Raw genomic sequence first — 24760 nt, 5'->3', positions numbered from 1 at the left:
ATTACCTGGTTTTGCTGGCTTGTCTTCTTTTTTGACTTCAGGTTCTGAGAAAAATATTAATAAAAATCATTTTAGAAGTTAAAATTACAAAAACAAAAAATCATTCATTTCAATTTGTGTTCTATTCTTGTTACTTAGTTTTTATACCATCTCTCAGCTAAAGAAGTCTGTTAGAACTGACAGTCCTGCAGTACTTCGAGTAAGATAATTAATAGTAATACATACTCCATTGTAATAATTGTATGTACTTAACAATTGACTTATCTGAGGATATCAACAGTACTTTACAGTTATTAATTCATTAAGTCTCTCACAATTCTGGAAAATGGGTATTTATTTGTACCCATATTACAGATAGAGTAATGTACAGAAAGATTAATTAGAACTTGCTACTGAGGGCTATAGAGTATTCAGTAAATTTCCCATATTCATTGCAAATTCTACATATATACAACTAGAACTAGGCAGGAAATGGTTTTTCTGTCCTGCAATTTTTGTTTGTTTGGTTGGTTTTTTTGCTATTATGAAAGTTTTCCACTTTTGCACTGGGATGAAATTGAAACCTGTCAACAACAAAAATCCAGGGAGAGACCTTCCCATGGAATATCCACTCTCCTGGGAGAATCACACAGAGCAGAATGAGGTGAGTTACCTCAGAACCTGCCTAAACTGGAGTTACCTTTGAGCCTTTGACTGCTTAAGCCTGATCAGTCATTCCTAAACCAGACAGTGTGAGGAGTCATCAGAGGCAATTACCTGCAAGTCTTGTAATAAGCCCCACACCATTCTGCCAGGGGTCAGCCAATCCACAGGCAAGGTCCCACCCAGGTGATCCACGGCAGGTATCTAGGCTCCTAAGGGAAGCAGTTTCTCCACTCTACTCACAGTCACTACCTGGCTGGGCACTCTCCCCTATTGCCAATAGTTCCAACAGACTGCTCTTGCTGCTGCTCAAGCCCATGCCTGTTTCCATGCTGACCAGCTGCTGCCCACCCACTGTGAATTCCTAGGTAACTGCGTGAGTCAGTGTGGTGTGACGGCCTAGACTGCTTCCCAAGAATCCAATGGAGTTAGGTTCAAGACTGGGCTTTCAGACCTGCTCTCCATACAACATTTATTGAAAACAGCTGTTACACTAATAAAATAATACCAACAGGATCTTATAAGAGGGATAAGGCAAAAATGCCATGTTTATTGTAAATACAGAGAGCAGTTTGGCCTTGCATGTTTCTCACAGAGAGGGAGAGACACAGAAATGAAAAAGCAAGAGGCCTGTTCTGTTACCAATATCTTGAATTTTAAGCTGTGGGGAATTCAATCTTACCCCTTGTCTCTCTTGGCCTCGGACTTGTTATACACATACACTTTATGGTTCTAATACAGAAATTCCCTGATATAGTCCAACACAGCTATGTTTTGATCTTTCAGCATGGAAAAGCACTGATTTTTGCATTTTCTGAGTACATAAGAAAAGCCACCTATTAAATGAAATAACTCTTTTGGCATGAGTAGATTTGTACAAAGAGAAATAATCCTGTTCCAGTAACTGGAATTTCCTTGCCAATAGTCTAGATTTCCTGGAGAATGTCCTCTTATAGAACAGGCATAGAGTTACTGTGCTTTTTCTCTGACTTAGCTAGAATGACTACCTTAACATTCAGTTTATGTATCCATACGAGTTTCATCTGGTGGCTAATTTAATGCCTGTTTTTTATTTTTTATATTTAAACAAAGTAATACGCTGTGTATATTTTAAGAGAGGAATCCCAGAAAGTTTAATTTGATGTTTAAAAGAATACACATTTTCTCTTAGGAGCATGTGTAATACATGTCTCGGTAGTAGATTTAGGTATTCCATTTTGTAGCCCAGTGGGATAGCTTGCCTTTATTATATTTGCTGCTTTGCAGTATATTCAGCAGTAATGTAAGGAACTTACAGGCCTGTATCCTGTAAGACATTAGTTTCAGCAAGTTAGTGTAAGGCTTGAGGCCTATGACTTTTGAACAGATAAACTTTGACAGATAAACTGTCAATGGAAACAAGTATTGGGGAGCCAAAAATAGAGTGTTTAGGGGAAGTTCTGATGACAGGTACATGATACAACCACAAGAATGTCATGGCAATGAGTTGATGTATATACCAGGTACATGAGCTACCTAACCACAAGTGGCCCATGGTAACAAATCAACGTATATGATAATAAGTTGAGATCACTGAGATACTAACCTAAAGAAGAAAGACACGCCAACTTTAATAAGGTGAGGAAATACAAATAAAGAAAAGGGGCAAATCCCCTACTGAATATGCATCAAATATGGTGGCATCAGCGTATTATATTATAAAAGAGGTATCCCAGCCTAGGGGCAGTAGGAGAAGGAGATGTAGTCCTTGAGAGATGCCAGAATGATGGCCACTGGTGATGAGAACATAAGAACTTAAGAACAGCCATACTGGGTTAGACCAAAGGTCCATCTAGCCCAGTATCCTGTCTTCTGACAGTGGCCAATGCAGAGTGCCCCAGAGGGAATGAACAGAACAGGTAATCATCAAGTGATCCATCCCCCGTTGCCCATTCCCACAACATCCTCTGGCAAGGAGTTCCACAGGTTGACTGTACGTTGTATGAAAAAATACTTCCTTTTGTTTGTTTTAAACCTGCTGCCTATTAATTTCATTTGGTGACCCCTAGTTCTTGTGTTATGAGAAGGAGTAAATAACATGTCCTTATTTACTTTCTCCACACCACTCATGATTTCGTAGACCTCTTTCATATCCCTCCCTAGTCTCCTCTTTTCCAAGCTGAAAAGTCCCTGTCTTATTAATCTTTCCTCATATGGCAGCCATTCCATAACCCTAAAGATTTTTGTTGCCCTTTTCTGAACCTTTTCCAATTCCAATATATCTTTTTTACGATGGGGCAACCACATCTGCACGCAGTATTCAAGGTGTGGGCGTACCATGGATTTATATAGAGACAATATGATATTTTCTGTCTTATTATCTGACCCTTTCTTAATGATTCCCAACATTCTATTCTCTTTTTTTGACTGCCAAGAAACTACGCTAGTATGTGCACATTGAGTGGATGGTTTCAGAGAACTATCCACAGTGACTCCAAGATCTATCTCTTGAGTATCAACAGCCTATTTAGACCCCATCATTGTATATGTATAGTTGGGATTATGTTTCCCAATGTGCATTACTTGCACATGTACATTTATCAACATTGAATTTAATCTGCCATTTTGTTGTCCAGTCACCCAGTTTTGAAAAATCCTTTTGTAGCTCTTTGCAGACTGCCTGGGACTTAACCATGTAGATTTTGTATCATCTGCAAATTTTGCCACCTCACCTTTTCCAGATCATTTTTGAATATATTGAGTAGACTGGTCCCAGGACAGATCCCTGGGGGACACCACTATTTAACTCTCTCCATTCTGAAAACTGACCATTTATTCCTATCCTTTGTTTCCTATCTTTTAACCAGTTACCAATCCATGAGAGGACCTTCCCTCTTATCCCATGACTGCTTATTTTGCTTAAGAGCCTTTGGTGAGGGACCTTGTCAAAGGCTTTCTGAAAATCTAAGTACACTATATTCACTGGATCCTCCTTGTCCACATGTTTGTTGACCCCCCCAAAGAATTTTAGTAGATTGGTGAGGCATGATTTTCCTTTACAAAAAACATGTTGACTCTTCCCCAACAAATTATGTTCATCTATGTATTTGACAATTTTGTTCTTTACTATAGTTTCAACCACTTTGCCCAGTACTGAAGTCAGGCTTACTGGCCTGTAATTACTGGGGTCACCTGTGGAGCCTTTTTAAAAAATTGGCATCACATAAGCTGTCCTCCAGTCATTTGGTACAGAAGCTGAGGGAGAAGGTAATGGTGATGAGGAAGATGATGGGCTAGCATTTCAGGTTGTTCTGCAAGGGATGGTGTGGGTATATGGATGTGCAGATGTAGTATAGTATCTTTATCTACTTTACTGAGTTGGGGTATATGTGGCTGCGCTAAAATTAAGCTTGAATAAAGACTGGGAGTGGATGGGTCATTACACAAAGTAGAATTATTCCCCCTACTGTTACTCACACCTTATTGTCAATTGTTGGAAATGGGCCATCCTCATTATCACTACAAAAGTTTTTTTTTTCCTGCTGACAATAGCCCACTTTAACTGATTACACTCGTTATAGTTGGTATGGCAACACCCATTTTTTCATGTTCTCTGTGTGTGTGTATATATATATCTTCCTACTGTATTTTCCACTGCATGCATCCGATGAAGTGGGTTTTAGCCCATGAAAGCTTATGCTTAAATAAATTTGTTAGTCTCTAAGATGCCACAAGTACTCCTTGTTCTTTTTGCTGATACAGACTAACACGGCTACCACTCTGAAACCTGTAAATACAGAGGAGTTCCTGTAGTGTAAGTATTGCAACTGTGCACATCGGGGTTCCCAACTATATAATAATTTTAATAATACTGTGCCTGATCTTAGGATAAGAACCTGTCAACTCTCAAAGTGATTACTGAGGATTCTTAAGTAATCAACATATACATAATCTATAGATCGGGCTACAACTTCCAACCAATCACTTTTTTAGAGCAGTGTGGCATGTTAGGTAAATACAGATATAGTAATCTATATACAATGGAGACTTAAGTCATATTACTAACCTGGCATGTTCAACTATACTGTATCCATATTGTTATGGCCAGCTGCTTCAATAACAGAAAGACTTCCTTTCAATGTATCTAGTCAGCATGGGACCTAAGCAGTCCTAAATCAATTACTGTCTGGGTCATCTTCAGTTTGTGGAATATCTTGATTTTTCCACATAAGTAGAGGGGATGGTGTCTAACCAATATATATTTGGTGTCTAACCAATATGTATTTATCAGTGTGCACCACTAATCTTGAGTAATTGCCAAAGGATAAAAGCCACTAGTAGTAATTGGTAGAGATTGTCTTTTAGCTCATGTGGCAGAGGCTTGCATTTTGGAGCTGGAGTGTCTGTGTTCTGTTGCCCATACTTCACTTGTGTGGTATTGGCTAACACATTTCTGCAGATTTACTATGCCATCACATATTCATTATAACAGGATCATAGAATCACAGAATATCAGGGTTGGAAGGGACCTCAGGAGGTCATCTAGTCCAACCCCCTGCTCAAAAAAGGACCAGTTCCCAACTAAATCATCCCAGCCAGGGCTTTGTCAAGCCAGGCCTTAAAAACCTCCAAGGAAGGAGATTCCACCACCTCCCTAGGTAACGCATTCCAGTGCTTCACCACCCTCCTAGTGAAATAGTGTTTCCTAATATCCAACCTAGACCTCCCCCACTGCAACTTGAGACCATTGCTCCTTGTTCTGTCATCTGCCACCACTGAGAACAGTCTAGATCCATCCTCTTTGGAACTTCCCTTCAGGTAGTTGAAAGCAGCTTTGGTGATTTGATAATCCTCCCTCATTCTTCTCTTCTGGAGACTAAACAATCCCAGTTCCCTCAGCCTTTCCTCATAAGTCATGTGCTCCAGACCCCTAATCATTTTTGTTGCCCTCTGCTGGACTCTTTCCAATTTTTCCACATCCTTCTTGTAGTGTGTGGCCCAAAACTGGACACAGTACTCCAGATGAGGCCTCACCAATGTCGAATAAAGGGGAACGCTCACGTTCCTCGATCTGCTGGCAATGCCCCTACTTATACAGCCCAAAATGCCGTTAGCCTTCTTGGCAACAAGAGCACACTGTTGACTCATATCCAGCTTCTTGTCCACTGTGACCCCTAGGTCCTTTTCTGCAGAACTGCTTTCTAGCCATTCGGTCCCTAGTCTGTAGCAGTGCATAGGATTCTTCCATCCTAAGTGCAGGACTCTGCACTTGTCCTTGTTGAACCTCATCAGGCTTTTTTTGGCCCAATCCTCTAATTTGTCTAGGTCCCTCTGTATCCGATCCCTACCATCCAGTGTATCTACCACGCCTCCCAGTTTAGTGTCATCTGCAAACTTGCTGGGAGTGCAGTCCACACCATCCTCCAGATCATTAATAAAGTTATTAAACAAAACCGCCCCAGGACCGACCCTTGGGGCACTCCGCTTGAAACCGGCTGCCAACTAGACATGGAGCCATTGATCACTACCCGTTGAGCCCAACGATCTAGCCAGCTTTCTATCCATCAAAATTACATCCCACATATTTTCCTATTGCTTCATCTTCTGTGTTATGTATAAGCTGGGCTTATTTATTAATTCTCTTAACTATTTTTAAATGAATTTAGTGTTGGTGGAAGATGCTAGACCAATAGCACTGAAGAGTGAAGTCCTCTTTTTGTTCACAAGGGGCTAGATTCTGCAACCATTACTCATGTTGTTTTGCATTTACATAGTTAAATTCCTCCTTACAAGGCCTGTGCACCACTTATGTCCTATTTAGATGTTCCAATATGGCTCCACTGGGGATCCACTTGTGCAAGCCCTATGTACACTGGGATACATTTCACTTATAAGTCGTCCTATTGACTTTAATGGGACTACTCATGTAAGCGCTCACCAACAATGTGAATATGGGTTACACAATCTAGCCCCAGTGCAGCGCACTGTCAATGCAAGACTTCCTAAAATGCCCTGATATTGTTCCCTAACAAAGACCTGGAAAGACAACATTGTGAATGTGTCACAGTGATTCAGCTGCCATTCCTATTCAGTCCTGAATACTGTCAACAAATGTATGAGTGATGGGGGTGATATAAAATGGACTGAGATTAGAGCTGTGCGAAGGTTGGAAGTCCTGTTGTGTGAAGGATTAAAAATTTGGATTAGTTCCGAATGGGAATGAAAACTGAAAATTTGGAAATTCTCCATGAAGGAAATTTTTTTGAAATTGTCTGAATTTCAAATCATTTGAAGCAATTTGTTTGGATTTCAGTTTTCTTTAAAGACATTGTATATTATAATATGTAATAGTAATAATTCAATATGTTCAGAATGAAACATTTTGATTTTTTGTTTTGAAAGAACTTCACATTTTTGTAAAGTCACTTAAAAAGAAAAATCAAAACCTTTCATTCTGAACGTTTTTGACGTTGTTGGAATATTTTCTCTTTGGTTTTCTTCCAAAACAAAATGTTGGCCAAACTGACCCAATTTCATGAAGCATTTCAGTTCTGATGCAACTATATTGCAACAAAATATAGTTTCTCCAGTCAGATCTAACAGAGATTGGTGGTCTGTGTGAAGTGAGTTGCTAAAGACTTGCTGTATTTGGAGAAGTGCCCAAAAGATGAAGGGCTCGATATCCCATCACCAATCTACTGGACTGTCCCAGTTCCCCTGAACTGCAACTTCCAGTGCACTGAGATTTGAATGTTGGGCTTGTCTGCATGCCTGCATCAATGCAGTGGCATTGAATTAGCGTGTCTGGTGAAGACGCGTTATGCACTCTCTCATCGCATAATTACTCCACCTTAATGAGAGGCAGAAGCTATGTCAACAGGAGAGCATCTCCCGCTGACATAGCGTGGTGTAGATAGCATTTTAAGTTGATGTAAGTTACGTTGCTCAAGAGGGGAGTAGGGTGTTCACACCTCGGAGGAAAGTAAATTACTTTGACTTAATTTCTCCACTTTGTCCACACTAAGTCTTAAGAAATTCTTTCATATGAAGGGTTTGAATGATGTATTCCCTCATTCCCTTTAGAAACTGACACATTTAAACTCTCATCTCACTGATCCAGGAACTCTCTTTCACTAAAATAAGTCACAAAGTGCACAGCTGAAGCTGAGTCTATTTTCCAGGGCTCAGGTCACACAGGTCTAAGATAGCCCTTCTTTTTGAACTGAAGAGGCTAGAACATCATTCACATGCAAAAACTGTGCCTCAGAATTCCATGTAAGTATTACTCACACTTGGAAGCACAGATTAATTACTTTAGCTTTCACCTGCCTAATTCTGCTCTTTTTTTGTCTTTCATATTCCTTCATATTTGATATATGCTATACACATTATGTACCATCATTAGAAAATGTCAGTCCATCTTCACCCCTTCATTTTTTATGACTACTTGTCTCTCTGTATGTCTCATTATGCTTTCCTAGATGAAGAGTGTATATTTAAATAAGAAAGGAATAATTGGAGAAGGCTGCATATACAGTATGGTTTATGTTTGCAACGTGACGTAAATGCAAGATGATATAGTCCTAATTGAACTCAAGTGTGTAGGTAGCCAGATACATTTTAGGTAATGAACCAGTCAATTTTAGATCAGATGCTAAGCACATCTATTATTTTTACAGCTGTGGAAAAAAAATATTCTTAAGCAAAACTAGCAAAATGTTCCTGAATGTTATTGCTAGTGAGAGAAACACATTTTTAGCCTTGGGCAAATTTTGGAGAATGATAAAATAAGCAAAAAGGTGGTAATAGGTGGGAGGTTGCCACTAAAACACAATGTTCTCCATGTATGCATCACAGAGCAGTTGAAATTAAAGTATGACAAGAGCCAGGTTGTTTCTTTCAAGCCACACAGATAAGTAGATACTTGTTGGAGGTAGCATCTCCCCCTTCCTTAGGTTGCAAATTTTGTTTGGTACTGGCAGTTGTAGCAACAGCCTGTCTGCATTCCCTACTGCTGTTTCTCCCCCAGCTGCCCTAAGGTGTTTGACATTCTAAAACTGAGGAGAGACTTAATGGTGGGGTCCAAAAATATCTAAAGCAAAAACAATATTTAAAAGACAAAGGTGAGCCTTTCCTTCAACTTGATCCTCCATACTAGTGAAAGGTAGGTCAGTGGAAAGAGCTGTGCATTAAATACAGCTTGCTCTTGCTCAGATACCTATCTGAGAGTTTCTCCATCTGTCCTTGCTGCAAAAATTACCTTAGTGAAGGAGAAGATATGAGGACAGGGTAGAAGAGAAAATAATCAACAGAAACAGTATATAAAAATTACAGAAGTAAATGAAATGTGAAAGCACTTTATATGACTTAAGAATAGTCTGTAAAAAATGCATATTTTCTTATTTCTGTGGGGAGAGACCATGGCAGGGGAGAGAAAAATAATTGTGGAAAAAGAGGGAAAAATATTAAACTCTTTGAAATGGGATCCTAAATAGCAAATTCCCCTAACATTTCTTTCTAAATGATAGATCCATAACCAGGGGCAAGTCTTACAGCATTAGCATCCTACCTCACAAGGCAATTACCGTATTCCTGTCTTTCAGTTCAGGATCTAGCAATGAATGTGATAAGTTCAAGAGTGTGATCACAGCAAGTGTTCTGATGGCTTAAAACCAAGTGCTGTAAGTGCTTCTGCCACTGCTCTGACTCTCCCTCCCTTGAGCTACTTTCCGTGCCTCGATTGTTGCAAATTAGTCCATGGATAAACCACTGCACTGGATACTTATTTAGCACTGTTATTTTGCATAACCAGAAGGAACAACAGCATTCAGTTAAACTCCTGGAGTGAAATCCTGGCCCCACTGAAGTTAATGGGAGTTTTGCCATCAACTTCAATGAAGCCAAGATTTCACCCGTGAGCCATTAAAGCTGATGAGAACTACATTTTTTTTCATTTAATTTATAACTGTATATAAATATAACATAAAAATAAATAGCAAGATTAAAAATCACTTGCTGAATAGTAGAAACTGATTCCATTTTTCAGCAATATGACTGAGGAGTGCCAAGCCCTTTCTTTTGAAAGCATAATTTAAAAATTTGTCAAAGTGTTTCAGAAATAATAATAATGCAGCGCCAAATTCTGCTGTCTGTTACACATGTTTAAATCCCAAATTACTCAGTTAAAATCAACAGAATTATTCCAGGTTTACCCTGGGGTAACAAAGCAAAATCAGATCCAAAAGGGTTATTTTATTTTTAATATATATCTCCCCAATAAGATTATCACTGAAATTTTATATAACCAAATATTTTAAATAAAATACTAATTTAAACGTCCAAAGTACTTTTTCCTCCAAAGGCTCTGTTTGTAACTGAAATAAGGTAGTTTGGGTGCAGTCTAGTACACCTGATGTTGTTACAGGTTCATTTGAGAGATGACATTAAAGAGAGCACTTAGAGTCACATGATGTTTTAAGGTCTGATCCAATGGGAGTCTTTCCATTGATTTCAATGTGCTTTGGATCAGGCCCTTACAGCTCAAATATCAAATGTAATGCCAACAGTGGCATGCATTCATGTTACATATAGATCCAAAAGGGGAAAATGAAACAAACATAGGAGAACACATTTTGTGAAGAAGAAACAATCAAACCAGTGTACACAGTGCATAGAAAGTTTTTTTCTCTCTCATGTATTGTAACATGATAACAAGAGCCTTTCATTTTCTTCCTAGTCAGAAAAATTGAAGCGTCTGATATTGGGTTGTGGGCTGTCTAGGCCTGTAGTAAAAATGAACCAACAGAACTGGAAATGACAACTGTGTTATCACAGTAGAACTGAATAAAGCTGTTTTATGGTAGCACATGAGGTGATGTGCATCATCTCAAATGTGTCATTGTATGAAAGAAACATTTCTTACTGCAGTCAAAAGCTGAAATGAACTTCAGTAAAGAGAAAATAATTGATTTACCTTTCTTCTCACCTTCACTTTTCACTGGAGCTGAAATAGGGGAAAAAATGCCATTCTTCATGTCTAAAATTAATGATAAATAATACCAACAGCATTTTTAACCTAAGTTATACAGAATGCCTGCCATGGATGGATCGCAAAACTCTTTACAAAGATTTACCCTCAGGGGAAGTATGTCTAATATTATATAAATACACCTCTACCCCGATATAACGCGACCCGATATAACACGAATTTGGATATAATGCAGTAAAGCAGCACTCTGGGGCGGGGCTGCACGCTTCGGCAGATCAAAGCAAGTTCAATATAACACGGTAAGATTTTTTGGCTCCTGAGAACAGTGTTATATCAGGGTAGAGGTGTATTAATATTTACAGATGCGGAAATTGAGGTTCAGATTAAATGACTTGTCCAAAGGCATACAGCAGATCAGTGACAAGGATGGGAATAAAACTCAGGCCTACAGACTCTGACTGTAGAGGTTTAACCTCAAGATAATCTTTCCTCCCTCTCATTTATATGCTGAGATAGACACACAGGATGAAGCCTTCAGAATAATCACTTCAGAAGGAAGATAAAATGGGGAAATAAGATGGGGAAGTCTTTGAAGCATAGTCTGTGTTCCCTGTTTTACGAAATTCTGTGGTCTGTACGGTTATATTTTAACACTAGCAAAAAGTGCTTAACATATTGTAATAATAGTAACTAAAGTGATGTACAAGTAACATAAAGTAAATACTTTAAAGTGGTGTTACTAAATATATATATATATATATATATATATTCTTTAATTTAAAAGTATGCCCTCAATTTTCATTTTTGAGTGGGGTTACAAAACCATAACCAATGGCAAGGTTTGGGCTAAGTCCCGGGGAAAGTCATTTTGGGTAAAAATTTCAAAAGCTCCTAAGTAACTTAAAAACATACGCCCCATTGAAAGTGGGTCCGGTGCTCCTCAATCCCTAAGGCAGTTTTGAACATTCAGCCTCGGTGCTTAAATATGGATTTAGTAGCCTAACTTTAGTCACACAGGGCTGAAAATATTGGCTTTGGCCCCTAATTTAGGATCTGGTGCGAGTAGATATTCTGTATCTATCACCCATTGAAGTGTATAAACTGTTACCTGGTTTTGCTGGTTTTTCTTCTTTTTTGACTTCAGGTTCTGAGAAAAATATTAAGAAAAATATTTTTAGAAGTCAAAATTACAAAAACAAAAATTCATCCATTTCAATTTGTGTCTTATTTTTGTTACTCAGTTTTTATACCATCTCTCAGCTAAAAAAGTCTGTTAGAATTGACAGTCCTGCAGTACTTCGAGTAAGATAATTAATAGTAATACATACTCCACTGTAATAATTTTATGTGCTTATCTGTTGACTTATCTGAGGATGTCAACAATGCTTTACAGTTATTAATTCATTAAATCTCACACAATTCTGTAAAATGGATATTATTTATTTCTACCCATATTATAGATAGATAAAATACACAGAAGTTCATTAGAACTTGCTACTGAGGGTTTTCAGTACATTTCCCATATTCATTGCAAATTCTATGTACCTACAACTAGAATTAGGGAAGAAATGTTTTTTCTGTCTTGCAATGTTATTCACTAATTTAAAATTTTTCCAATTCTGAATTGGGATGAAATTGAAACCTGTCAACAAAAAAATAAATGGAGAGCCCTTCCCACAGAATAACCATTCTTCCTCCCCGCCCCCTTTTTGTTTTTTAATTTTTGGGTTGGCAAATATTTTTGTGATTTTTGACTTTTCATTCTGATTCAAGATGGGAAAACATTTCAAAATCTCAAAACGATTTACAGGACGGAAAACCATTTTCTATGCAGCTCTAAATTAAAGTTATCTTAAGAAACTGGTAGGATCCTCTCATCAATCTAACTACCTTAATCTTCAGGGGAAGTTATTCTTCCACAGACATTAGTTCATATATTTAGAGTATTACATTTGGCATTACCTATCATCCATTTTACCCACTGTTTTTAACCAGAAACTGTTTACTCTCTTGAGGCATGAACCTATAAACCAGATCCTCAGCACAGCTACGCAGAAGGCAATGGAGTAAGGCTAATTTACAGCAGCTGGGAATCTGTCCTATAGTGCAGATGGGTGAACCAGATCAGAGAAGGAAGGGAGGAAGAGAAAAAGCAACCACCACTGTCCAAAGACTGAAGTGAACTAACTAACACACTTTTAAGCTCAACACCAGTGCAGATAAATACCCTCTAACCAATCTTCAACATCCAACAACCTATGCTGAGACCCTGAAGTCTACTTTGGGTTTCCAAGCAGGCATTAATGTCTCTGCTAGGCTAAGAGAAAAGAATGGAAGGAGGAGGGATGGATGTGTTGAGGTAGAAGAGAAATGACCTCTAAATGTTTGCATAAATTCAAATTAGTTTCAGATAAACATCTGAAGTTTGGAGGATATTTCTGAATTGAATCTCTGAATCTTCTGAGTTGGGGTCTGGCTGGCTATGCATTTAATGTATTGCATGCATTCACACCAGTGCAAAACTAATGCAAAATTGGTGTACAATCTTTTACCTCCACTAGACCAGGCCCATGAGTCTGGCTGAGCAGCACTCAGGACAGGGCTAGAGGGGAAGGGACAGAATTAGCTATATGCCACTTTTGCATTCCATTCCCAATATCTGTGGCTGGGAGATGATTCAAAGCTCAATCAGTCTTTGGCCCAATTTAGTGCAGCCTTAGGGTGTCTCTAAGCTATGTCACCAGGTAATGTCCCTCTGTCCCAAGGGGCCATTATTACAGCCAGACATATCCCAAACTTAGAAGATATAAGCTACTTGAATATTCCTCTGTACCAGACGAATCTTTGTGTAGCAGGGAAAGCTGGTTATAGGGCTGCTTAGTGCTGCTGGTGTAGTGTAAAGTAGCCTTATGGAGGGTAGCAGGGTGTGGTCCATTTTCTACTCACTTTGCTTGAATGTAACTGACTGCACAAATTTTGAAGCACTGGAGAATCAGGCTCTTGCCTTTCAGAAAATAGTCATTACAGTTGATTTTATTCCCTCTCCCCCACCCCCGCAAAGATGAGGTATCATATAGTAAAACCCTAGTTTGTTATCACAATTACCACAGATATTTCCTATTCAAAATATATAGTGAAAAATTGTTGTACTATAACTATATGGTATCTGTTTGCAAATCCTGTATTTTACCAGTGACCAGTATATAAGGGAATAAATTTTTTTTTCCTGATGACACGTACTGTAAATTCTCTACAAATCTCATGAGGCAGAAGAGACGTCATGCTGACTACCATTGCCAATAGCATTTCTCTGATCAAATGCTCTTACTTAAACTTATAATGACAAGGAATAATGACAGAGTGCACAAAGACCATAATTCCAGAAGCTGAGCAATGAGTTTGTATCTTTTAAAAAATGGATGGATTATCTAGGGAATTAGGTCTACACCAGATAAAAGCCAGCTTAATTTCTGAAAGCAAATGTGGGGTAATACGTCTTTGCTGGACATGAAATTAGGACAGGGGAGGGCATTAAATAAAGCAGAATGATGAATTGGGCAATACAAAACCTTTACCAGAAATGCTGTTGCCTGTTTTTATTCTTCCTTGATAAGACCATTTTGAGGGGAAAAAATCCTGAGTTTAACTATCTAGCAAGCCCCATATATGTCAGACAGGAGTAAGTAGAGATAAGTAAGTAATCTTTTAATCCTAGCATCTCCAGCTGATCACCAATCATTCAGTCCTCTTCCAAAACCATACATTGCTTATCATTCCTCCATTGATGGAAATACAAACATTACCAGTTTCTTTAGACCGGATACAAAAGAAGATAAACTTTATATAAGAGCACACGTTCCATTCCCAAGGCTCCCTAATCTAAGCTTGCATGTCTAGTAGGTACCACTCAGGAGCAAAAAACATAGGAATCTCCTCCTGTAGTTCTTAGGAACATGGGAATTTTCATAGTGGATTAGATTCAAGGCCTATCTAGTCCTGTATCCTGTCAGTACCAGAGATTTCAGAGGAAAGTATAAGAAATCCACAGTAGGTAGAGGTGGGATATTTTACCTCTACCTCTAACATAAATCCCATCTTGATCTCTAATATTTAGAGATTGGCTTAAGCCGTGAAGCATAAAGTTCAATAATCTTCCAAAAATTGTTTTAATTAAATATGAACATTTTGGATCTGCTGGATATCTGCATAAGTATCCAATCCCTTTGTGAATATTTTTAAGTTCTTGGTTTCCTGTTGTAATGAGTTCTAAGGTTTACTTATATGTTTCGTAAAAAAGTATCAGTTTTGAATTTCCCAACTTTTACTTTCATTGAATATCCTCTTGATCTCATGTTATGAGACATGAAGAACAGAAGTTCCTGATCTCAATTCTCTATATCATTCATTATTGTATAGACTTTGACCATGCCCCCTCTTATTCATTTCCTTTCTAAGATAAACAATATCAATCATTTCATTCTGTCTTCACAGGAAGGTTTCTTCCTCTCACTCTCTCTGAACCCCATTTAGGTCAGCACTATCCTTTATGAGATGCAGTAATGAGTACTGCATACAGTATTCCAGATGAGGCTGCACCATTGGATTTATTCAAAGACATTATTATACACATTATAGTATTTGCCATTCCATCCCCTATTCATCCTAACATCTTGTTAGCCTTTTGACTGCCTTTTCACCAGGCTGTCTACAATGATGCATGGGTCCCTTTCTTCAATTGATAGAGTTAGAACCCTGTATATGAATAGTTTAATATAGCATGCTGTAGTATGGCCTAGAGGATAGTGCCTAGGACTAGGGATCTGGGTTCTGTCAAAGGCCTGCTGAGTGATCTTGGGCAAGTCACTTTTCCCACTGTTTTCAATGGTAGCTGTGTTAGTCTGTATCAGCAAAAAACCAAAAAACAAGGAGTCTTTGTGGCACCTTAGAGACTAACAAATTTATTTGGGCATAAGCTTTTGTGGGCAAAAGCCAGTAGGAGAACACTTCAATCTCTCTGGTCACTCAATAACAGATCTCAAAGTGGCAATTCTTCAACAACAAAAAAACTTCAAAAACAGACTCCAACCTGAAGCTGCAGAACTGGAATTAATTTGCAAACTAGATACCATCAGATTAGGCCTGAATAAAGACTTTGAGTGGTTGGGTCATTACAAAACCTAATCTCCCCAATACTAATTTTTCCCTACTCTTACTCACATCTTCTTGTCAACTGTCTGTAATAGGCCACTCTCTTACCACTTCAAAAGTTATTTTTCCTCTCTTGGTATCCTACTGTTAATTGATTTATCTCGTTAGACTGACCTAACACTTGATGAAGCACCCCCCATCCTTTCATGTATTTATACCTGCTCCTGTATTTTTTACTTCATACATCCGATGAAGTGGGCTGTAGCCCAGGAAAGCTTATGCCCAAATAAATTTGTTAATCTCTAAGGTGCCACAAGGACTCCTCATTTTTTTCCCCACTGTGTGTTTCAGCTTCCCTATCTGTAAAATAGGGATGATGAGACCACTTTTTGGAAAGCACTTTGAAATCTACTGCTGAAAAGTGCTATGTAAGAGCCAGGTATTACTCCAATGTGCATTAGGATGAATTTCATTTGTCATCATGGTGCCCATTCATGTAGCTTGTTTACATTTCTCTGAAGTTCCCCAAAGTCCATTCTGGTGCTGACTAACCTAAATAACTTTCATCAGCTACATCATTACTCATGCCCATTTCAGATCATTAATATTAATCAACATGGGATTTAGTACAGAATCAAGGAGCACCCCGCAGTTAACCTTTGGCTATGATAAAAACTGACCATTTACTCCTACACTTTGCTTTCTGTCTCTGAACCTGGTTTTGATCTTTGACAATGCATTTTATGGCTAAGGAAGACATTGTGGTGCATTACATAACCTGACTGTCCTATTTTGATAATTTATAAGATCCAGCTGCCACTGCCAGATATACAGAGCTAAACACCAGAGTAGAACATGAAAAGAAATGAGCCTGTACACCTGCAAAACACTAATGATAAATGATAATTGCATGGGCATTAGATTTATAATCAGTAACACCTAATACAAATGCACTGCAGATCCAAATGAAAAAGCTAAGGTAAGTATGTGACCCTGGAGCTGTAAGCATCTAGATAATAATGCAAGTGTGCCAATAATTCTTCAATTTAGGAAATACATTTTGCTCCCAAATTGATGGTTACATTAGGGGCATTAAAGTCAACTGAAAGAATCTGACTGACTTCAGTGAACTCTAGATCAAGCTTTAGAAGAAGGAGAGGTCACTGGGAACTTTTCTTTTCATTGCTTCTGCAGAGCAGCCAGCCATAGTGGTCAGCACTCCTTGAGCACTGGCAAGTGGCACTAACACCACTTGCTGCATTCACTACATCAGAGGTGGCATATCTGTAAAGTGGAGGCCTGGCCAAGGCACCGACCCCCAATCTTCACACTGGACACCACCTGGAACACTGTGCTGGAGGACCACATGCCACAATTTTTCAAAAGATTTAGCAAGGGCTACTAATGAGCACCTTTGCTCCAGAGCTCCTGGAGGCATGATGCTTGCATCTACTCTGTGCAGATATGAAGTCTCCAGCTGTGCACCTCAAACAAATGTTCAGACAATGTTTTTACAGTATCTACCCTGTTCTACAGAGAATTTTAATGCTCTCTCTCTCAAGTTCCCATCTGATAAGCCAAAACTTCACAGGTCTCATATAATGTGAATCTATCACAGTCTTATAATTCTGAGTGCTTTTTTCCCTATTCTAGTATTATTACGTAGTGTCACCACGGTAAGTTCTATGTCATGCTAACAATAATGTGGGAACACACATTATTTAACAAGAGTTAAGAGTGAGTGAGTGTATACATATACTATATGCACACAAACACATGAGTCTTGCATCTGAAGAAGTGAGGTTCTTACCCACAAAAGCTTATGCTCCCAATACTTCTGTTAGTCTTAAAGGTGCCACAGGACCCTCTGTTGCTTTTTTACAGATTCAGACTAACACGGCTACCCCTCTGATACATGAGTTTTTGTTTGTTTTGAATCCTTTTTTTTTTTTTTTTTTTGCAGAGGAGGGTAAGAGAAGATCAAATGACATGTACTAATATACAATTTGTAGTTCACATATTCTTTGCCTTTCTTTTTTTACTTGTGTGAGCCAACACTTTTTGGAACTTAAAAATTCAATATGCTCCCTTTTTTCTTTTTCCAGATTATTATAGTCTCCAGCAATATAAAGGGATGTTTTCTATTCTTGTTCTTTTTCTTTCCTTCTTTAAAGATATATTCAAAGTTTCTCACAGCTGGATGTTGACTGCAATAATGGGAATTTTATACCTTTGAATATATTTCTCTCTATTTAGGTACTTATATGGACCTCATCACTTTAATATCTGAGCACTGAAGCAGCTGCTGTTTCTGCAAAGCATCTGGTATGGGCAGCTGTCAGACAGGCTGCTGGATTTGATGGACCAATGGTCTGATCTGGTGTGGCAATTTTTATATACCAAACACATCTGTTTTACTGTAATATCTGGTAATGTTTTATTATTTTGGATTACATAATGCAGTTTAATCTGATATATGAATTCAACCACCATATTGCAAACATTAGTTTAATTTAGCAAAGGTATGCGTATTGCAGTCACTTACATCTAATGTGATTAACACTGAACTAGATATCTTCTATCTAATGTGACATAATGCTACACAAACCATGATGTTCCTTTGGTTATAATTACATTATCTATTAAAGGAGCTCCCTGTTTATTGTATACTGTCACTTTGACGGAAAGAACATCAGTAGGAGTAAATGGAAACTTCTCTTCCTGGTTTCCCACAGGGCAATGGGACAATTTTGTCTTAAGAAGACTCTTCTCAAACCCTGTTTGTATGTTCTATGTGACATGTCACTTTTCATTGTGAAGAAAGAAAGAGCTAATGATGCACAACATTGCACATGGATGCTTAAAGCCACTTTACACATTGAGGTTACACTTTTCTGACAAAATGTCAATGTCCTGCCATACACATTCAGCATCACTGGGTTAGTTCCTTTTGCTTTTGAAAGCATTGTTTATATATGAATTCCAGAGGATAAAAATGATTTATGAAGATCTGTCACATAGAACAGCAAAAACAGAAGCAACTTTTAAGAACCTGAAGCAATTGAACTGAATCCCAATCTTTAAAGACATTGTGAATAAGATTTACCTTGTCATAAACTTGGGTGGTTGGAACATAACTGATTTTCATCTCATCTGTTTGGGTTGCTTCACTGCATAACATATATGACCTGAGCCTGTTCCCAATGAAGTCAAATGGGAGGTGTGCAATTGCCTTCAACAGCAGATGGACTAGCCCCAAGGACAGGGTTTATACATATGCAACTCTGCCATACTTTTTTTTTAAAGTTGCTTTTATTTTATTTTTTTAAATGCAGCGCTCTATAGTAATGATCCAAAACACGCATGCTTCTGCAATGGTAAATGGGAATCTTTCTGGCCCAAGTGTACAGAATGATATTGCACTTCATTTGTTTTTGATAAAGATGATGTTTGGTTTGCAAGTCTGGCAGACTTGAAATGTGGCTATTCCTTTTTTTGGTACATTGTGTCAAATTCACTATTCAGCATCCACTAACAAGACTTAAGTTGGGGTAAGACAAAGGAAGTTTCTGTTAAAATAACAAAAGCAGTAATAACTCCCAGCAAATCAGTAAAAGATAAGTAACATATTGCCCTATAATAAAGAGAACAAAAACAAGACTGAAAGTGTTACTTTTTGTGAAATTGAGTCTACTGTTGCTTAATTACTGCTTTTCCAATAGAAAAAAGGGGGACAGTTTTAAGAAAGGGGAGGAGTCATACATATTTTAAATTCCAAACTTTGTGATTAAAAATGGCATTTGAAGTCAAAATTAAAATGAAAATTTGTATTTCACTTAGGAAATTCTAATTTTTCATTCAATGCATTTCAAAATGATTTTTTACAGCAGGAATTTCCCTAATTCCCTTTTCCAACTAGCTCTTATTATATAGTTTATTATATATAAATATAGTATTTCCACATAGCTGTAGGGGAAATGCTGTATTTATTATATTAGCATAAGCAAATAATCACTAACATACCAAATCAGACCAGCAGTGCACCTTGTCATGTATGTCTAACAGTGACCAGCAGTAGATGCTTCAGAGGATGGTGCAAGAAAGCCCATAATTGGCAATCATAGATTAATCTTCCCATAGAGGAAGTTTCTCCCTATTCTTAGCCCAGGTCTACACTAAGAAACATTTGTTAGTACACTAATGTCTGGTAGAATATGTGATTACTTTGATGACTATTTTTCACACTGGCAAAAGCCCTAACGTAGAAGCAGTTATACCAGCATACATACTCTTGCCAGCATAGCTTATTTCATTCAGAGAATTGGTATAAGCAACACCAGCAAAAGCATACTCTTGCCAGTATAAACTGCATCTGTACTAGGATGGTTTGGCGGTTCATCAATACTGGTACAGCTATATTGACATCTTTTCTAGTTTAGACCTTGCCTAAGGCAGTTAGTGGTTGAGCTGTGTCCTGAAACATGAAGATTTGTATCTTCCATTTTTTCATCTTGTCTAATGCAACTATAAATGTGCTTATTGACAATATATTTCATGCTTTTTTTTTTTTGGAATCCTACTAAGATCTTAACCCTTCTCTCTCGTAGAAGAGGAGTTTCAGAGATTAAAGATAATACTTTTGATGTAATGCATAAATAATCAGTTTCATAAGCTGCTTTTCAATTTAATTATAGGCGTTCTCTTGTTCTTGTATTATAGGAAAGGGTTAGTAACAGCACCCAATTTATTTTTACTGTATCACTGATTTCATGTTTCTCATTTCTCCCCTTACTTGTCTTCTCTTTAAATAATCTTGCACTTCCACATGGCAGTCTTTACTTGCCTCTGATCATTAGTTGACTGCCTTTGTGTCCTTTTAAATCTGCTATATCGTCTTCTAGGACATATGGTGATCAGAACTGAACACATTAATCAAGGGAATACTTATACTATGATATTTTAATAATATGCAACATTTTCAGCAATATTTTCTGTCCTATTGTGGTAACATTTTGTTTTCAATGTTGCTTGCCATTGCACATTGAACAGGTGTTTTGAAATAGGTGTTTCCTTCATTTTCAGATTTTGAATCCACCAAACTGTATGTCTCGCATTCATGACTCTTGACTGATTGAAAAATTTGATTTAACAAAAATAGTTCCTCTTTCACCTATCTACTGCCAGGAGGGGTGGGGAAATTGGAGATTCCAAGGCCATAAGGGATGACTGTGATCATCTAGTCTGACCTCCTGTATAACACTGACCCAGGTAGTAACTAGATCTATGTTCTGTGAGGGTTTATTGAAGACATAACTGATACTTTCCAATGATATATATTATGGGTGAAATTCTAGCAAAAATTCTATTGACTTCAATGGGGCCAAGATTTTATCCTATGGGTGTAATAGTGTAACCAAATACCTCTGGCTGCTGTGAACTGTGTAGCATGCCATGGATCTGAATTTCAAAGGTGATGAACATAAACAATCACGGGGAAAGTCAGTGGGACCTGGAGTATTCAAATGCCCCTTAGTCTGACTTTGAATAGGCCAAGTAGGCCATGGGTGGTTTGAAGGATCTTTGTTTTGTAAGTGATTCACTGCTAGCTGATGAAATGGAGTTAGTTTATTCCTACTTGAACGTTTGGGATGTTTTACGATGTTAGATTAATTGTCAGGACACCTACAGCTCTTGTATAGGCATTTCCTTTACTATTACTTAAATAGAAAAAAACAAATAAATACTGAAAGATCAGACCCGAAGTACTTATGGAGAGCTGATCACTTGAAAGCAAACATTCTGGGCATGTCAAACACTGCTAGATCCATATAATGGATTCCCACAGCATTCACAGCCTTACAAGAGCAGAAGCAGAAAGTAACAAATTTCTTAGGCACAATATGCTTCACCAGACTTGCCTTTTTAAAAAAGAAAATACATTTTTTAATTCTAACTCACTTCTGCCAAGAGTAGACCAATGGACAGGTGCAATGAAGAACATTCTCCTTTGTTCTTTTCTTGTCATGTATCTGGGGGATGATCATTCAAGACTCTCTCTCTTTGCTAGGTTTTAATTCTGTGTAAAATAGTTTGAGACTATTTAAGCCCTGGTGCCTTTTGTCATTACACATCACTAGGGCCCTACCAAATTCACAGCGATGAAAAACACATCACGGATCATGAAATCTAGTCTTTTGTGTGCTTTTACCCTCTACTATACAGATTTCACGGGGGAGACCAGCGTTTCTCAAATTCGGAATCCTGAGCCAAAAGGGAGTTGCAAGGGGGTTGGAAGGTTATTTTAGGGGGGGGTACAGTATTGCCACCCTTACTTCTGCGCTGCCTTCAGAGCTGGGTGGCTACAGAGCAGCACCTGTTGGCTGGATGCCCAGCTCTGAAGGTGGTGCCCCACCAGCAGCAGCGCAGAAGTAAGGGTGGCAATACCATACTATGCAATCCTTATTTCTGCGCTGCTGGTGGTGGTGTCTCTGCCTTGAGAGCTGGGTGCCCAACCAGCAGCCACTGCTCTCCAGCTGCCCAGCTCTGAAGGAAGCACTGCTGCCAGCAGCAGCGCAGAAGTAATGGTAGCAGTACTGCAACCCCCTACAATAACCTTGTAACCCCCCTTTCCGCCGCACTCCTTTATTGGGTCAGAACCACTACAATTACACCACCATAAAATTTCACATTTAAATAGCTGAAATAATGAAATTTACCATTTTTAAAATCCTATGACTTTTAAATTGACCAAAATGGACCATGAATTTGGTAGGCCCTACACATCACCTAACTTTCATGTTGTTTTTTAATGACATCGGAATCAGTGTGTGCAGTAATAGGTTGCTCTACTATTATTCTAAGTATTACCTACATATATTATGTAGATCGGTTGCCCTTAAAAATGTACATATCTTGCCTTTCATAAACTTTGCCAGAGAAAACATTACCTCATAATTTGCAGTATCCCCTAGAGAGTACCCAGCGATTAGGAGGGAATGGTATTTAGTTTTCTGAAGCAGCGTTAAGGCAATTGGCAGTTTCAAAGAATGACCTCTGTATCTTTGTTTCAATTGACTGTTATTGCATTGCTAAGCTATTACTTATTATCTGCTCTAAAAAGTATTTACCCATTTAATCTGAGATACTGCTTCTTTAATAAATGATGTTTAATCAACATGTACCTAGTGTCTAAATATAAATCTAATTCTTGCCTGAAGTAGTTTAATATGAATACATAAACTTGAGAATACTCAATTAGTTATAATTACTATTATCACTGCCTACAAAATCCCCTTTATTTATTTTTTTATTTAGAGGATGTGTATACCTTAAGTACTCTTTATTTGAAGGTAAATCTTGATCATTATATGTAAGGCACAGTACATGACAGTGGTATGGTGCTTATATTGGGTAAGTGATATGTAATATGAAATGGCAAATACAACTAGGAACATGGGATAAAATTAAGAAAGGGGAAATGATGAGCAATAATAACTTTCTGGCTGTGAGATCTACTTAGTAGTAGTAGGTACCCCATGAAAGTGCATGTCACTTAATAGACAAATAAGCAACAGCATCCTTGCACCAAAGAGCACACAACTTAAGGGTCTGTGGCCCAGATCCATAAAGGTATTGAGATGCTTAGGAAATTTCAAATAGGAACCTAACTATCTTTGAGGGTCGGGGCTCTTGTGTCTTCACAGAGGGATGAGGATCTGATTTCAGGATCAGGGCCTCAGTTATGGCATAACTTGACAAATAATTTTTACCTTTTTCTTTGATGACAACTGGAGGCTTCACTGCTTGTTTTCTTGTGGCCCCTGAAAAAGTTACAATTTTGTATACATTCATGGGAAGAGAAGGCATGGAGGACCAGGTACAGCAATAATTTCATGCAGTAGCTTTGGTTGATGTTTCATGTATCAAAAGCTCATAGGCTTTTGTGGGCTTTTTAAAATCTTTTATTCTATGTGACACTGTTCTTTAAAGGGAAACACTAGGGTTTATAGGGTTTGTGGAAGGAGGATTTTTTTTTTTCAGAGGGATTTGAAGGAGAAGCTGCACAGGTGGAAATATGATTAAAGGGGATCAAGGCATAGAGGAGTGTAGGATCTCCAATAACAGGTAAGGAGGCACAGAAAACAGTGGGAAAAGGAAATAAAGAGATTATCGAAATGTGCGCATTACATGATGTAGTAAAGGGAACAGGAGGGAAGAGAAAAAACAAAACATAACTTGACTGTTAGGCCTTCTTTAAGATACTGGCAAACATGCGGGGGGTGAGGGGAGAGAGAGTAAGAATTTTAAAGGAAAAAGTCCACTGTAAACAAGATCTTTTACTGTGGAATAATCTCAGAAGGGAAGTAGTGGAAGCTTCATTGCCCGAGACATTTAAACTGAACAAAACTCGAACTAAGATGACTTCATGGATCTTTTCCATCTAGGACTCCGTGATTATTATTTCTGCCCTTTAAAGCAGACTGAAGGTTATATGGCAATCACTTTAGGACCAACTAAGTATCATTTCCAGAAGCATGTAATTAATTAATCTAGGGTGAGATTTTGAAAAGCCCAGAATGAGCTGAGCACCAAATTCTCCAGATGCTTTAGAAAATCCCATCTCTAAATATGGACTCTTAGTAATTTAGAACTTCTATTTTTCTATTACCTATTATTCTATTTTTACCTCTTTCTTTGACAAGAACTGGAGGCTTCACTTCTTTTTCTTTTGTAGGCTCTGAAAAAATTATCAGCAAAAATTGAAGCAGGGAGGTATTTATATTATCATGCCTTTATACAGTATCTAGAGCTATGCAACAGTTTCACAAAAAATATACCAAACTAGACTAGAGTTGATTAGCATGGGGTTTTGTTAAGAATCCAAAACTCAGTTTAGATCAGCAAGGGTTCGATCTGGGATCTGAAAGGCAAACTATGCTCTTTCCTACCAGACCATTTTAACCATGAAAAGATTCTATAGGCCAAACTATGACCTTAGTACAA

At 38.0% G+C, this 24760-nt stretch overlaps 1 protein-coding gene and 1 long non-coding RNA gene across 12 annotated transcripts in view; one reads left to right on the top strand and one right to left on the bottom strand.

Annotated features, from left to right (window-relative positions):
* TRDN (triadin) overlaps positions 1-24760 on the bottom strand; it is a 284763-nt gene that overhangs the window by 49627 nt on the left and 210376 nt on the right. For all 9 annotated transcript variants that reach the window (XM_054021587.1, XM_054021581.1, XM_054021584.1 and 6 more), the window contains 5 exons: positions 24444-24494; positions 23527-23577; positions 11718-11756; positions 10595-10624; positions 6-44 (listed from right to left, as the gene is read on the bottom strand). In XM_054021587.1, the coding sequence (XP_053877562.1) occupies positions 6-44; positions 10595-10624; positions 11718-11756; positions 23527-23577; positions 24444-24494 (210 nt within the window). The remainder of the gene's footprint in view (positions 1-5; positions 45-10594; positions 10625-11717; positions 11757-23526; positions 23578-24443; positions 24495-24760) is intronic.
* LOC128833607 (uncharacterized) overlaps positions 1-24760 on the top strand; it is an 81818-nt gene that overhangs the window by 9651 nt on the left and 47407 nt on the right. Inside the window, exon 2 of one of the 3 annotated variants that reach the window (XR_008444294.1) lies at positions 4384-4435. The exons of the other annotated variants lie outside the window; for them this stretch is intronic. This is a non-coding gene — a long non-coding RNA (uncharacterized LOC128833607). The remainder of the gene's footprint in view (positions 1-4383; positions 4436-24760) is intronic. 3 annotated transcript variants of the gene reach the window in all.

The sequence above is a fragment of the Malaclemys terrapin genome, chromosome 3 (genome assembly GCF_027887155.1).
Source record: "Malaclemys terrapin pileata isolate rMalTer1 chromosome 3, rMalTer1.hap1, whole genome shotgun sequence".
Classification (NCBI taxonomy): Eukaryota; Metazoa; Chordata; order Testudines; family Emydidae; genus Malaclemys; species Malaclemys terrapin.
This window is presented reverse-complemented; position numbering and strand designations above follow the sequence as displayed.